Source organism: Ciconia boyciana, chromosome 15 (genome assembly GCF_034638445.1).
Source record: "Ciconia boyciana chromosome 15, ASM3463844v1, whole genome shotgun sequence".
Taxonomy (NCBI): domain Eukaryota; kingdom Metazoa; phylum Chordata; class Aves; order Ciconiiformes; family Ciconiidae; genus Ciconia; species Ciconia boyciana.
The window spans coordinates 8,654,043-8,665,736 of record NC_132948.1 but is presented as its reverse complement, the minus strand read 5'-3'; the positions used below and the strand labels follow the sequence as shown (position 1 = coordinate 8,665,736).

The following is an 11,694-nucleotide window of genomic DNA, read 5'->3' as shown; positions in this document are numbered from 1 at the left end:
GGAAACACGCAGCCTAATCCAAGTCCTGCTGGATAACCTTGGGCTGTCGCTTTGCCTCTCTGGGCTTCGTGGTTTCTCCCTGCAGAACAGGGCTGATACTCCCCTCCTGAGGGAAATGCCTGGAGACCTGCAGATGCAGGAACTACCACTGTGCTACCACCAAGACTTTCAGCGACTGGGGTCTTCCAGGACAGTGGGTTAAACTGTTTTTGAATTGACATAGTCTACAATTTTTCTGGCTCCTTTAATAAACCAGAGCCATCCACCCCCAGTTACCCTTCACAGACCCCTCGCTAAAGGAGCCAAAGAGGTGCTGTCAGATACAGGGTAATCACCACAGGTTTATTTGGGAGGCTAAAAACTCTTTATATTTTTGTTCTGTGGCTTCCTTAGTGATGGCAATGATAACTTGAGAACATCTCTGTCCCCTGCATGTGAATCTGCACTTAGGCACGCTGAAGTTGCACAAGGCATCTTAAACAAACAAGCGGAAAAGGCCTTTAGCCATTGTTGGGAGCAATTTTATAAAGCCTCTCACTTGCATGCACCAAGTAATGTTTCTGTTGTGAGAGTGCGTTGCTGGCTTTGTTCCACTTCCCCTATAGACAGTAGTTTCTTTTTTTGATTCCTGTGCACATGCTGACGGCAGCAGGCCCAGGCAACCAGGGGTCCACAACTGTTTGCCCCATCACACCACCTTTCCAGCAAAACTAACCAGTGCAACAGAGATGTTTCTGGTTCTCTGCCTTTCTCCTTCTTGTTGCCTGCGCAAAGTTACCTGGGCACGGACAGGGACAGAGACAGGGACGAGGACAGTCAGTGCCGGTGCCGGACGCTGATGCGGCATCCCCGGTGCACCAAACCAAGCCGCGCCAATGTGATCTGAACTGAGCTGGGCTGAACCGACCCGAATGGGGCTGAACTGAGCTATGCCCAGCTGAGCCACGCCAAGCTGATCCAAATGCGACCTAGCTGAGCCGAGCTGCATTGTCCGAACCGAGCTGAACCGAGCCAATTCGATCCGAACCGAGCCGTGCCAAGCCGGTTCGACTCGGGCCGTGCTGCTGCGGCCAGAACCGAGCCGGGCCGCGCCGGACCCAGCCTAGCCGGGCCCACCCGAGCCGCGCCGCGCCGCGCCGAGGCGGGCGGTGCGGAGCGGGGGCGGAGCGGGGGCGGTGCGGGGCCGCCCCGGGGCCGCCCCGGAGGAGCGGGGGCCGCTCCCGCCGCCCGGCCCGGCGCAGAGCAGCGCAGCATGTTGCGGGCGGCGGTGCGCGGCGCCCGGCTCTGCCGCGGCCCGGCCCGGCTCGGTGCGCCGTTCTCGGCCGCCGCCGCCTCCCCCATCCCGGCGCCCAACCCGCGCCCCGACATCGCCTACAACAAGGTAGGGCCGCGTCCCCGCGGCGGGTGGGCGCGTCCCGGCCGCTGCGTGCGGGCAGCCCCGGCTGGCGGCAGCGGCGGCTTCCCCGGGAGCGAGCTGGGCTGGGACGGGGCGGCCTGGGGGGGCCCGGCTCGGCCGCGGCCCGGAGGGGTTGTGCGGTCTGCTGGGGCCGGTGGGGTGCGAGCTCGGTGCGCGGCTGGGAACACCCCGATTTAACGCTGAGCCTTTGGGCCCAGAGCCTCGCGTTGCAGGAAATCTTATTGGAAAAAAGCAACTCTGGGTGCAGCAGCTGGTGTGAGGCACAAGGCGTGTGTCCTGCTAGGATCGGGCTTTACCCCGATCCCCGCAGTTGTTTCAGCTGGCTGCTGCCATCGGTGCAAACAGCGTAAGGAGAAAACCACGCGAGAGGGCATGCGAAGGGAGGGGAAGGTGCCTGGCTTGATGCTGCTGGTTGTCTGCATCGGTTAGACCCTGTGCTCCTTGCTCAGCAGCCCTGAGGAAAACACCGTCCGATCATCCCTGCGAGGTGCTGGTGGAGGGCTAGCGTTCCTCTCCCAGGCCGCCGAGCCACTCCTTCCCAGCGGCCGTGACAAGGCCGTTGGCGGTTGGCTGAGCGATCGGCAAGTTCTCGGCAAGCACCGTGATCTTTGCACTGACATTCTCTTGCCATGGACCTGAAAAAACAAATTTACCCTTACTGAGAAAGAGTTGGTGAAAAGCTGCTGTTGGCAGCTGGTTCGGTTTCAGAACGGTGCCTGAGGAGCCTAAAATCAGCTAATCAGGGAAATGCTGCCAAAAGCTCTAGTACTGTGTACAAAATCAACTGTGTTGTCCGTGCCGGAAGCATTTTCCCACTGTTCAGTCTCCTGAGGCTCTGGGTGTCCCTGCGCAGCTCCAGCCAGGCTTCCAGGTCTTGCAGGGACCTACTGAGACAGGAACCGCTTCCAATTCACGTGCTGTTTACTGAGGTGCGAATTCTTTTTATTAACTTGAGGCTGTGTCTCTAGTTGTGTACTTTTAGGCTAAAATATCTCCTTCATATTGGTGCCGTTTTGGAACCTGCACAAGCTGAGTCCCTTTTAATTAAACAGCCTGCTACCATGCCATCAAACTACTAAAACTCTTACTGATTTCACCTAGGTCTGGCTCTAAGGCTTAACACTGCTTTGCTTTTTTCATTGCAGATTTTCATAAATAATGAATGGCATGATGCAGTCAGTAAGAAAACCTTCCCTACTATCAATCCAGCAACAGGAGAAGTTATCTGCCAGGTTGCTGAGGGTGATAAGGTAAGCATTCTCTTGACGAGATCGGTTTGTTTTCCATGTGAGCAGGTACACAGGGATTGCAGGGGAAGACACTAACTCGTCTCTCCTCTGGGCAGCTCTGCCCAGTGCCGTGTTTGCAGTACTTAGTGTCTGACCTATACAAACACCACGTCGAGTGCTGCTTGTGTTCTTCCTTGACTACTGCTTTCAACAAAACCCCTCTGGCTTTGCCTCTTACCAGTGGCAAGCCGGGACTGGAAAGGGCGGAGAGGAATAGATGAGTTCAGCAGAGCCTGAGTTAGAAGGCTGGGGAGCAGTCATGGGTGGAGGTTGCTGGGGCAGGCAGGGATGAAGGCAGACACCTTTGTGGTCCTGTGGGTGCTGTGCTGCTGGTGTGACCCAGCGTCACGGTGGCAGAGGAGACAAAAGGTGAGGATTCACCTGAACAGCCCCTTTCTGCTGTACACATGCAGTGGGAGACTGTCCCCAGCCCTAGGAAATTAAAAAAAGAAAAAGAGAGGGCGATGGAGGGGAATAGAGTCCTGTAATCGTCCCATGCCTTATGCAGGCCCTCCTAGGAGTCTGTGGCAGAGCTGAGGTGGTGTTTCCCAGCAATTTTGGGTTCTTCCTGCAGTCTGGAAACTTGTCTGTATTCCCCAAGGGAGCAGTGAGTGAGGGAAACCCTTTGTTGTTTGCTTGTCCGTGGTAGACTGGCTTGTCCTGGCGAGAACGTTACAGCAAGCCAGAACAGAGAACCAACTAGAAACAAGTCAATGCCCTGACAGGACAAAATGATGGATTAGAGATATTTGATCAAGGAAAAAACTCCTTTAGACTGTGCTTGCAAAACCAAATCCTGAAAGAGTGTCAAAAGCACACTTCTGGGGCTTTTTCCATGCCTTGTTCTAGGATGCAAATATTAACCCAGCAGGTGACCCTGCGGAAATAACTTGACAATATTTGCACTCCGCATAGCTGCAATAACAGAGTGTAAGCACAGGTGGAGGTGGTGGCTGCGCAGCTGTTGCACCCATCTGTTTTACTGCCACTTCTGCTCCCTCTTCCCCACGGATGCAGATGGGGTGAGAAGGCTGCGGCCGGTCCAGCAGCAGCGCTTGTGCTGAGGCTGTGCTGCTGTGCAGCGCTGCCCAGGTTGATGCTCGTGGGGCAAGTGTCCCAGGGGCTGCAGCCCGTGCGCTCCCCTGCCTGGGACCGATGAGTGTCTTGCAGTGAGGCAGCTGTCAAGGCTGCAAGTTCTTGCCCCCAAAAAGGCTGGTGCTAGCAGCCACTTGTGCCGTCTGGCTGGAGGCTGTTTTCTCCTGGAGACCAGGGAGGCCTTCAGATGTATTTTGAGAGAGTGAGTGGGGGCTGGTTACTCCTTTCTCACCCTCTTGCCTGGACTCCTCTGCAGGCAGATGTGGACAAGGCCGTTAAGGCAGCCAAGGCAGCTTTCCAGCTGGGCTCGCCCTGGAGGAGGATGGATGCTTCTCATCGGGGGAAGTTGCTGAATCGTCTTGCTGACCTGATCGAGAGGGACCGGGCTTACCTGGCGGTGCGTATCACGCTCTGTGGCCGAGCTCTCTGCTGCGATCCCTAACTTTGGGGAGAGGGAGGCAGAAACGGGTAGTTTGTGCCCACTGGGTGTGATGCGGACTTTAGCCACAGCTAAAACTGTGAGAGAGTGCTACAAAGGAGGAGGAAGTAGTTTTGGGAAGCTGAAAGCAAAAAGGCCAACGCGCAGAACTGATCTGAATCGCAAACTGAGAATCGAATCTAAATCTATATGCATGACTTTCCCCACCTTGGTCTTCAGGCAATCTCATTGTCTTTTGTAGGCGCTGGAGACTCTGGATAACGGCAAACCGTACTCCATCTCCTACCTGGTGGATTTGGACATGGTAGTCAAGTGTCTCAGGTACGCATGGAGGCTACAGTGACAGCACAGCAACTCTTCATGCTCCACGCGTGTGCTCAGCTGGCCTCTGGTAGTTGATCCTCTGCTCGTGCAGAGACCAGATGCCTCTGATTCAAGTGTTGTGGGTGTCAGGGCTGGACCTGACCTGTTGGTTTCGTTTGGCCCGTAGCAGGGTGTCAGACACCCTGTTTTCTTCTATTTTTATTTTTTGTTAAGAATGAGGCTGTAATTCCTGTGACTTTCCAAAGGATTTTTGTTGCATATATGTTTCTCTCTTGCTATATGCAGGACTCACAGTAATGGAGGTGATCTGTGTTACAGCACAGGATGACGGACTGTATGTTATGCAAAGTGCTGGCAAAGGCAGGAGAGACAAATGTTTGTATTTACTGTCCATTCTTAAAATCACCTGTTTGGGAAATATTTGTGTTGGTATGTGTTCCATGAAGTGACTGAAGCAGGGAGGAAAGCACATGGCTGGAGGAAGTCTCTCTTATTTTCTGTTGACAGGAGACTTGTTATTTTAACTTCAGTGACGAAAACTTTATTGTTGCTAGATACTTTGCAGGCTGGTCGGATAAATTCCACGGCAAAACCATCCCATTAGACGGAGACTTCTTCTGTTACACAAGACATGAGCCAGTGGGAGTTTGTGGACAGATAATCCCTGTGAGTAAAATGTATCAGAAGTTCCTGCAGTATTTCAATAATTCAGTGTTACCGTGAAGAGTTGTCTTAAAATGCAAGTTATTATCTGTTGCTAACCTCTCTTTCCTCCAGTGGTGAAGTTATGCTTGCACCAGCCAGGAGGGCTGTTACTTTGCTCTGGCAGTACAGAACTACTTGTTGATTTCATGGGCTCTGAGTAAGATTTACTTTGTATCTGCTGAAAAAAACCAAGAGAATTTAAACCCCTTTGTAGTAGTTACCTGGCTCAGAACCACAGCTAAGTTTAAGCTACTACCTAGCATTAAAAACAAAATTCTGTGTGATGAGAAAGTAGAGAACTAGCGTGCAAAATTCAGCTTTATGTACGTGATCTTACTTTTGTAACTGGCAGCAAGTGTAGCAAGGTGGTTTGTGAACAACAAAGCCATATTTATACAATGATCCATGGATAGTTTTACTTCTTTATAGGAGCAGCCAGATTCTGATTGTTGCATACTGTATTTGCATGATTTTCACATTTGCATTTAGCAAGAACTGAATGTAAACGCCTCACCGGTCTGTGCACACTGCTCTGTCATTACAAACAGGCTTGCTTTGAAAATACCTCAAAAGAATGTTTAGTGGCTAAACTGACAGTAAAGATTAATTCCAAAAAAAGTCGGGTTTTTGCAATGGTACTGAGAGACCTCACACTTCAGAGTACAGTTTTCCTGGACAAGCAGAAGGCAGTGCTTGAAAAGGAGCCAAACATTGAAGAGCAGCTAGGGAAGGATCAAAGACTGCTTCCATAGGTGCTGCAGCTGATTTGAATGAAGCTCACTGGTTACTTACTGATTAATTAGAAACTTTCAAGTTCAGACCAGCAGACACCTCCTTGTTTTTCAGTGGAACTTCCCGCTGTTGATGCAAGCATGGAAACTTGGGCCTGCCCTGGCTACTGGGAATGTGGTTGTGATGAAGGTGGCGGAGCAAACCCCCCTGAGTGCTCTCTACGTGGCTAATCTGATCAAAGAGGTGAGCGAACAGGCTGGGTTTCCATCCGCTGCCTCACTATCGCCGCTGAGTGCAGCGTGATACAGCCAGACTGGCGAGCTGCGGTGGGCTTGTGACGGGAATAGAGAAGGGCTGTCTGATCCGAATAAAGGCTGGCTTGTCTTGGATATCTTAGTGTTTGATTTAGCAAAACAACCCCTTGTCCTTATAAATGCGTATGCAGAGGATGTAAATCTTGATTAGGGAAGAACTCTTTAAGGTTCAGTTAAACAACAAACTTCAGGGCGATTAGAAAGCTAACATATAGCTCCAAACTATGCTTAGGATGTGGGGTGGGGAGTTGTCCTGGTTCTTGCGAACCGAACACTAAAACTGAAGACCTGGGAAATTAAAGTGAAGTAGAAGAGTCTCTGTTCTTCGTGGGAGGTCTACTGAAGCATTACTAACAGATGAGGGTAGGTGAAATCCTTGATTTGTAAAAGGAATAATGTTGCTCTCTCCTGCTGTGAACCGGCAGGCTGGATTCCCACCAGGCGTGGTGAACATCATCCCTGGGTACGGGCCCACTGCAGGGGCTGCTATCTCTTCCCACATGGACGTAGATAAAGTGGCCTTCACCGGCTCCACGGAGGTAAGGGAGTACCATAACCTTTAAGCCCTTGGGACAGAGAGAATCTCTCATTGCTGTAATACCTTTCCTGGATAAAATACTGGAGGTGCCTTGCCTTCTACACTTCTTTTTAAAAAACACAGCTGACTTCAGGGTGTGACATTTATTTTTACTTTACATAAGACACTTTTTAGGTCCCTTCTTTAGAATGCTTTCTATTGTTTCCCCTGAGCTGCTTCTTACTAGAGGTGAAACTCTGGGCAGACTTCAGTTGTTCCCTTAAAGCCCTGACAATGAAGGGATTATTATTAAACTGCTGACTGGGATCTAAAACCAGCTGCCCTGCCAGGTGTTGCTGTATATAGGAGTTAATGCCTAAATACCTGTTCTCACTATGCAGGTTGGGCATCTGATCCAGAAGGCTGCAGCAGAGAGTAACCTAAAGAGGGTGACACTGGAGCTTGGAGGAAAGAGTCCAAATATAATCATGTCTGATGCAGACAGTAAGCACTTGCTAGCATAATATTTGATCTGTATCTTTTACATTGGCTTTCTGCAAGCAGAGCTGGAGGGGAAAGGAAACCTCTCCTGTGTTGTCTGAGTCTCCAGCTCTGACACCACCTGGCTGTTCTCACCCAGTGAAATCTCCGTGCCTCCTGCTGTAGTTGCCGTATTTGTGTATCAGCACTTCTTCACTCCCACGTCTTTCTCAGTGCTGTGAAGAAACTCAGTTGTCAACAAATGAGAATTTTTTCAGTATCTTCCTTCAGTCTTCTCAGTCACATTTTTGTTTTCATTTTCTTCCTGTCCTTCTCTTAGTGCGTACCACTCTTTTCTAGTCTTGTGAAGTTCTGGTTCCCTCATCTCTTGCATAGAGACTCATTTTTGGTCTTGATGAGCCAACACACATGCTTTTATATGGCAGCAAGGAAGGAAATGCTTCTAGATCTAAAATAACTTGTCCTCAATACCTGATAATTTCAAATGAGAACTGTAATCTGCCTCAGATTAGATTTTTTTCTCTGGTATGGGGTGCTTTAGTAGACCTTCATACTAATTAAATCTGTACATGACTTCTGCCCTACCAAAGCACAGAAAACGCCTGTCAACTGAGAGGACTTTTTATCACTGACAGTCCAGCAGTCTGCATGATAGTCGTTCCAAAGAAGTCACTTACTGACTCCGGCTGGTTTTGTTTGCTTACTTGTTTTCTCTCCTCTCCCCAATCTTAGTGGACTGGGCTGTGGATCAAGCCCATTTTGCCCTCTTCTTCAACCAAGGGCAGTGCTGCTGTGCTGGATCCCGAACATATGTCCAGGAAGATATATATCATGAGTTTGTGGAGAGGAGTGTTGAGAAGGCCAAGTCCAGGGTGGTTGGAAACCCATTTGACTTTAAAACTGAACAGGGGCCTCAGGTAAGAGTGGGAAATGTCCTGAACTGTTATCTCATTAAATAGTCCCAATCTCGAGTCACTGCGCATCAGTAGATTAGAATGAAAGGCATCCTTTGGTCTCTTGATTAATCTCCTTTGATCTGTGCCCTTTACCTCCTTGCTTGTGCAGGAGGGAGAAGTTAATTAGCCATTCTGATTATTCCAAAACCTCCACTTGACGCTGGCATTTAAAAATTATCATCTCCCTTTGAAGCTGGCTTGGCAGTCTGTTGAAATGAGGAATTGCTAGAGCACAGTCACGTGCACAGCACGTTGTAGTTGAAAGCATTTTTGCCCTCAGTAAAGGTGAAGCTGATCTGTCTGTCCTCATGGCTCTTAGGTAGATGAAGAGCAGTTTAAGAAGATCCTTGGTTACATTAGTACTGGGAAGCGTGAAGGAGCCAAACTGCTGTGTGGTGGCAACGCCGCTGCGGACAGAGGCTATTTCATCCAGCCAACTGTCTTTGGTGATGTGCAGGACAACATGACGATTGCCAGAGAGGAGGTGAGACCTGCAGCACCTTTCTTTCTGTCGGCTTCTCACTTCTTTGTCATTTTGCCCTCTCTGATGCAAGAAAACATGGGTCTACAAGCAGTGGACATTCATGAACTGCAAAACTCAATGCTTCTTAGAAAGTTACCACATTAAACTTCCCTCCAGATTACATCCTGGGCACTTCGTAAATCGGGAAGTGATACATTGAATTTGATGTCCTGTGTGACCTCTAGCATACATACATAACTCCAGCATCAACCACAGCCTTCCCCATGATCAGTTTACACAGATTTTCACGTGCTCGGTTTGGATTTTGCAGATATTTGGGCCGGTCATGCAGATTCTGAAATTCAAAACAATTGAGGAAGTAATTGAGAGAGCAAATGATTCCAAGTATGGCCTAGCAGCAGCAGTCTTTACAAAGGATCTTGACAAAGCAAACTATGTGTCACAGGGCCTGCGAGCTGGAACAGTTTGGTAAGCCTTGACATTTCCTTCTCCCTAAACTGCTGGAAGCTTCCTTGTGTGCTGCCATTTCTCATTAAGCTTGCTCTTTGATAGCCTGTCTCTACTTTGGATCCAATTTTACGTGTACTTCACTGAATGTAGCGTCAGACCTTCAACTGTTGGTAAAATTTAGGTATATTAAGCTTCCATGCTCCTACTGTGAATTAATGAATGGGATGGGGGAAAAGAAAACCCAGTACTGCAGCTGGCAATGACAGCAACGGCTGCAGGGCTCTGAGTGCTGGTAGTGATTAGATCACCAGGCACGTCTGTGCGGTCTTGGCTGCTGCAGTGGATGTTCCTCTGCGTTCTGAGGCTGTGCTGAAGACTATGCCAAAGTCAGTACTTCAACACCAATTTACTGTTCTAGCACAAGAGATTTTGGAGATCCAGTATCTCACTCTGTATTTTTTTTCTTTACTGGTACTGAGTGAACAAGTAGGTGCTTTTGGTATCTGTCGTCTGAAGGAGGTGTGGGTGGCAACCTGGATGCTTGGTCCTGTGATAATGAGAGACGTGAATCGATTTCATGATGTTCCGTTTCCTGATTGATGAGGATAAGGTTCCAGTATTGATTAATTCTGTTGGCTGAGAGAACTGACAAATAGGGAAATCCTGCCTAGAAATTCAGCTGTCCCTCTGTTATAAACAGCTGAGATGCCCATTTACTGCGAAAGGGCTCTTCCATTAAGCAGTTCTGAAACTGCAGGTGCTTAACTCTTAGTTTCTATTTCAGGATAAACTGCTATGATGTGTTTGGTGCACAAGCCCCATTTGGCGGCTACAAAGCTTCTGGGAATGGGCGAGAGCTGGGAGAATATGGTCTGGAAGCATATGTAGAGGTGAAAAATGTGAGTATCCCTGTATCCACAGACTTCCCAACCCTCTGCTGTAGCTCCAAATGGTATTTGTGCCTGTTGGTATAGGCTGGCCTGAGAGTTGCAATTCTTCCGTCTAATGCACGAAACAAAATTGGAGCTGCGCTTCTGAAGTAACTGCAAACACAACCCCACGTAACTGTATTTAAAACATAAAGCTAGCCTTGCTTTATACTGCTGAGGAAAACAAAGATATGTGACCTAAGAGATTACCAATTGCCTGCATCACTTGGCACTGTTGAGCTGTTTCTCACTGTAAAGAATGCAAGTGTCTGGACTTCCCCGTGAGTTATTTTGTGGAGAACAGAAGGAGCATGTGCTGGGGGTGCGTGCCTGTTGGGTAGAAGCTTCTGCAGGTACGAACTGGCAGATGAACACTGGGCACTCATCGCTCAAGAGGGGGAACCTGAGTAGTGACCACCAGTACTTAATGCCACTCATCTTGAGTCGATACGCCCTTGGGTCCACGTGCGAGACCAAAGTTTCTGGTGTTAGGCAATCCCGTCGCCGCAGGCTGAGTAATTTCCTGTAAGACAAGGCAGAAGGGGTGTCACACTGCTTGCAGCTGCAATGTCTAAAGGGTGATGGAGCTCTTGGGCAGAGGTAGTTAGCCCATGGCCCCGGAGTTACAATGCAGCAAAGCGCATACTGATTGAGGGCCTCCAGCTTGCGACTGGCAGGGGGCTGATTTGGTACAGGAGCTCCAGGTGAGAACAAACACGTGTGCCTGCTCCCACCTCTCGAAGAGCAGTGGCATCTCTGGAGAGATGCTGTGACCCAGCCTTCGAGCTTCCCCTTCTCTTCGAGCCTTCCAGATAGGACTCCAGACCAAGGTGATCCCAGTCACTGCCCGCTGACTGGGATACACTGTCCTCTGGTTCTGGTTCTCTTCTGCAGGATGCTGCTGCCTCTTGGCCTTCAGGTGAATATAACTGAACACTGTCTCCAGGAGAATAACTTGTGACTGTTCTTTTTTGTCTAGGTGACAATCAAAATTCCACAGAAAAACTCCTAAAGGACAGCAGCCTCTCCGTGCGTTTGGAAATACCTATGCAGCTTCATGAGATACAAAGCAAGGAAACTTCTTAACACACACAAAACTTAGGTGGAAAATATGTAATATTTAATATGTAATAAGAAACGTTTCTTTAGAAGGTGTGTGAAGGAGCTTTTTTTAATGTTAAAAAACGTTACTGGGCTTTATCTTTTTAAAATACCAAATACAGTCGATTGAGTACTAATGCATTACATGGATGTACTCTTGTTGCATTTGTATCTGATGAATATGCTTTTTTTCAAGAAACCATTTAAATGCGTGTCAAGTCTGCAGTAGGTTTTATAATAATTTTTTGTTGGCTTACGCCACTAGCTCTATACTCCTTGTCCTATACACCTAACGCATACGTCCCTCTTCTGTAAGCAAAGTGAACTGGGACTCGGTTGTGTAACTGAGCCGGAGAGCAATATCTCAGCGTGAATTGCTGAGGTAAAAGTTTGTTCTTGGCCGCTCCCACCTGCTCTCATTGTATCTACTCACAATAAACA

The 11,694-nt window shown here is 49.0% G+C and overlaps 1 protein-coding gene across 1 annotated transcript; it reads left to right on the top strand.

Annotated features, from left to right (window-relative positions):
- Positions 1-1,195: 1,195 nt before the first annotated feature.
- Positions 1,196-11,397, top strand: ALDH2 (aldehyde dehydrogenase 2 family member). The gene is made up of 13 exons (XM_072880269.1): positions 1,196-1,381; positions 2,563-2,667; positions 4,058-4,198; positions 4,482-4,561; positions 5,119-5,230; positions 6,116-6,244; positions 6,741-6,854; positions 7,234-7,336; positions 8,066-8,250; positions 8,609-8,773; positions 9,084-9,241; positions 10,008-10,122; positions 11,132-11,397. The coding sequence occupies exons 1-13, from the start codon at positions 1,253-1,255 to the stop codon at positions 11,162-11,164; spliced, it is 1,569 nt and encodes a 522-aa protein (XP_072736370.1). The 5' UTR covers positions 1,196-1,252; the 3' UTR covers positions 11,165-11,397.
- The last annotated feature ends 297 nt before the right edge of the window (positions 11,398-11,694 follow it).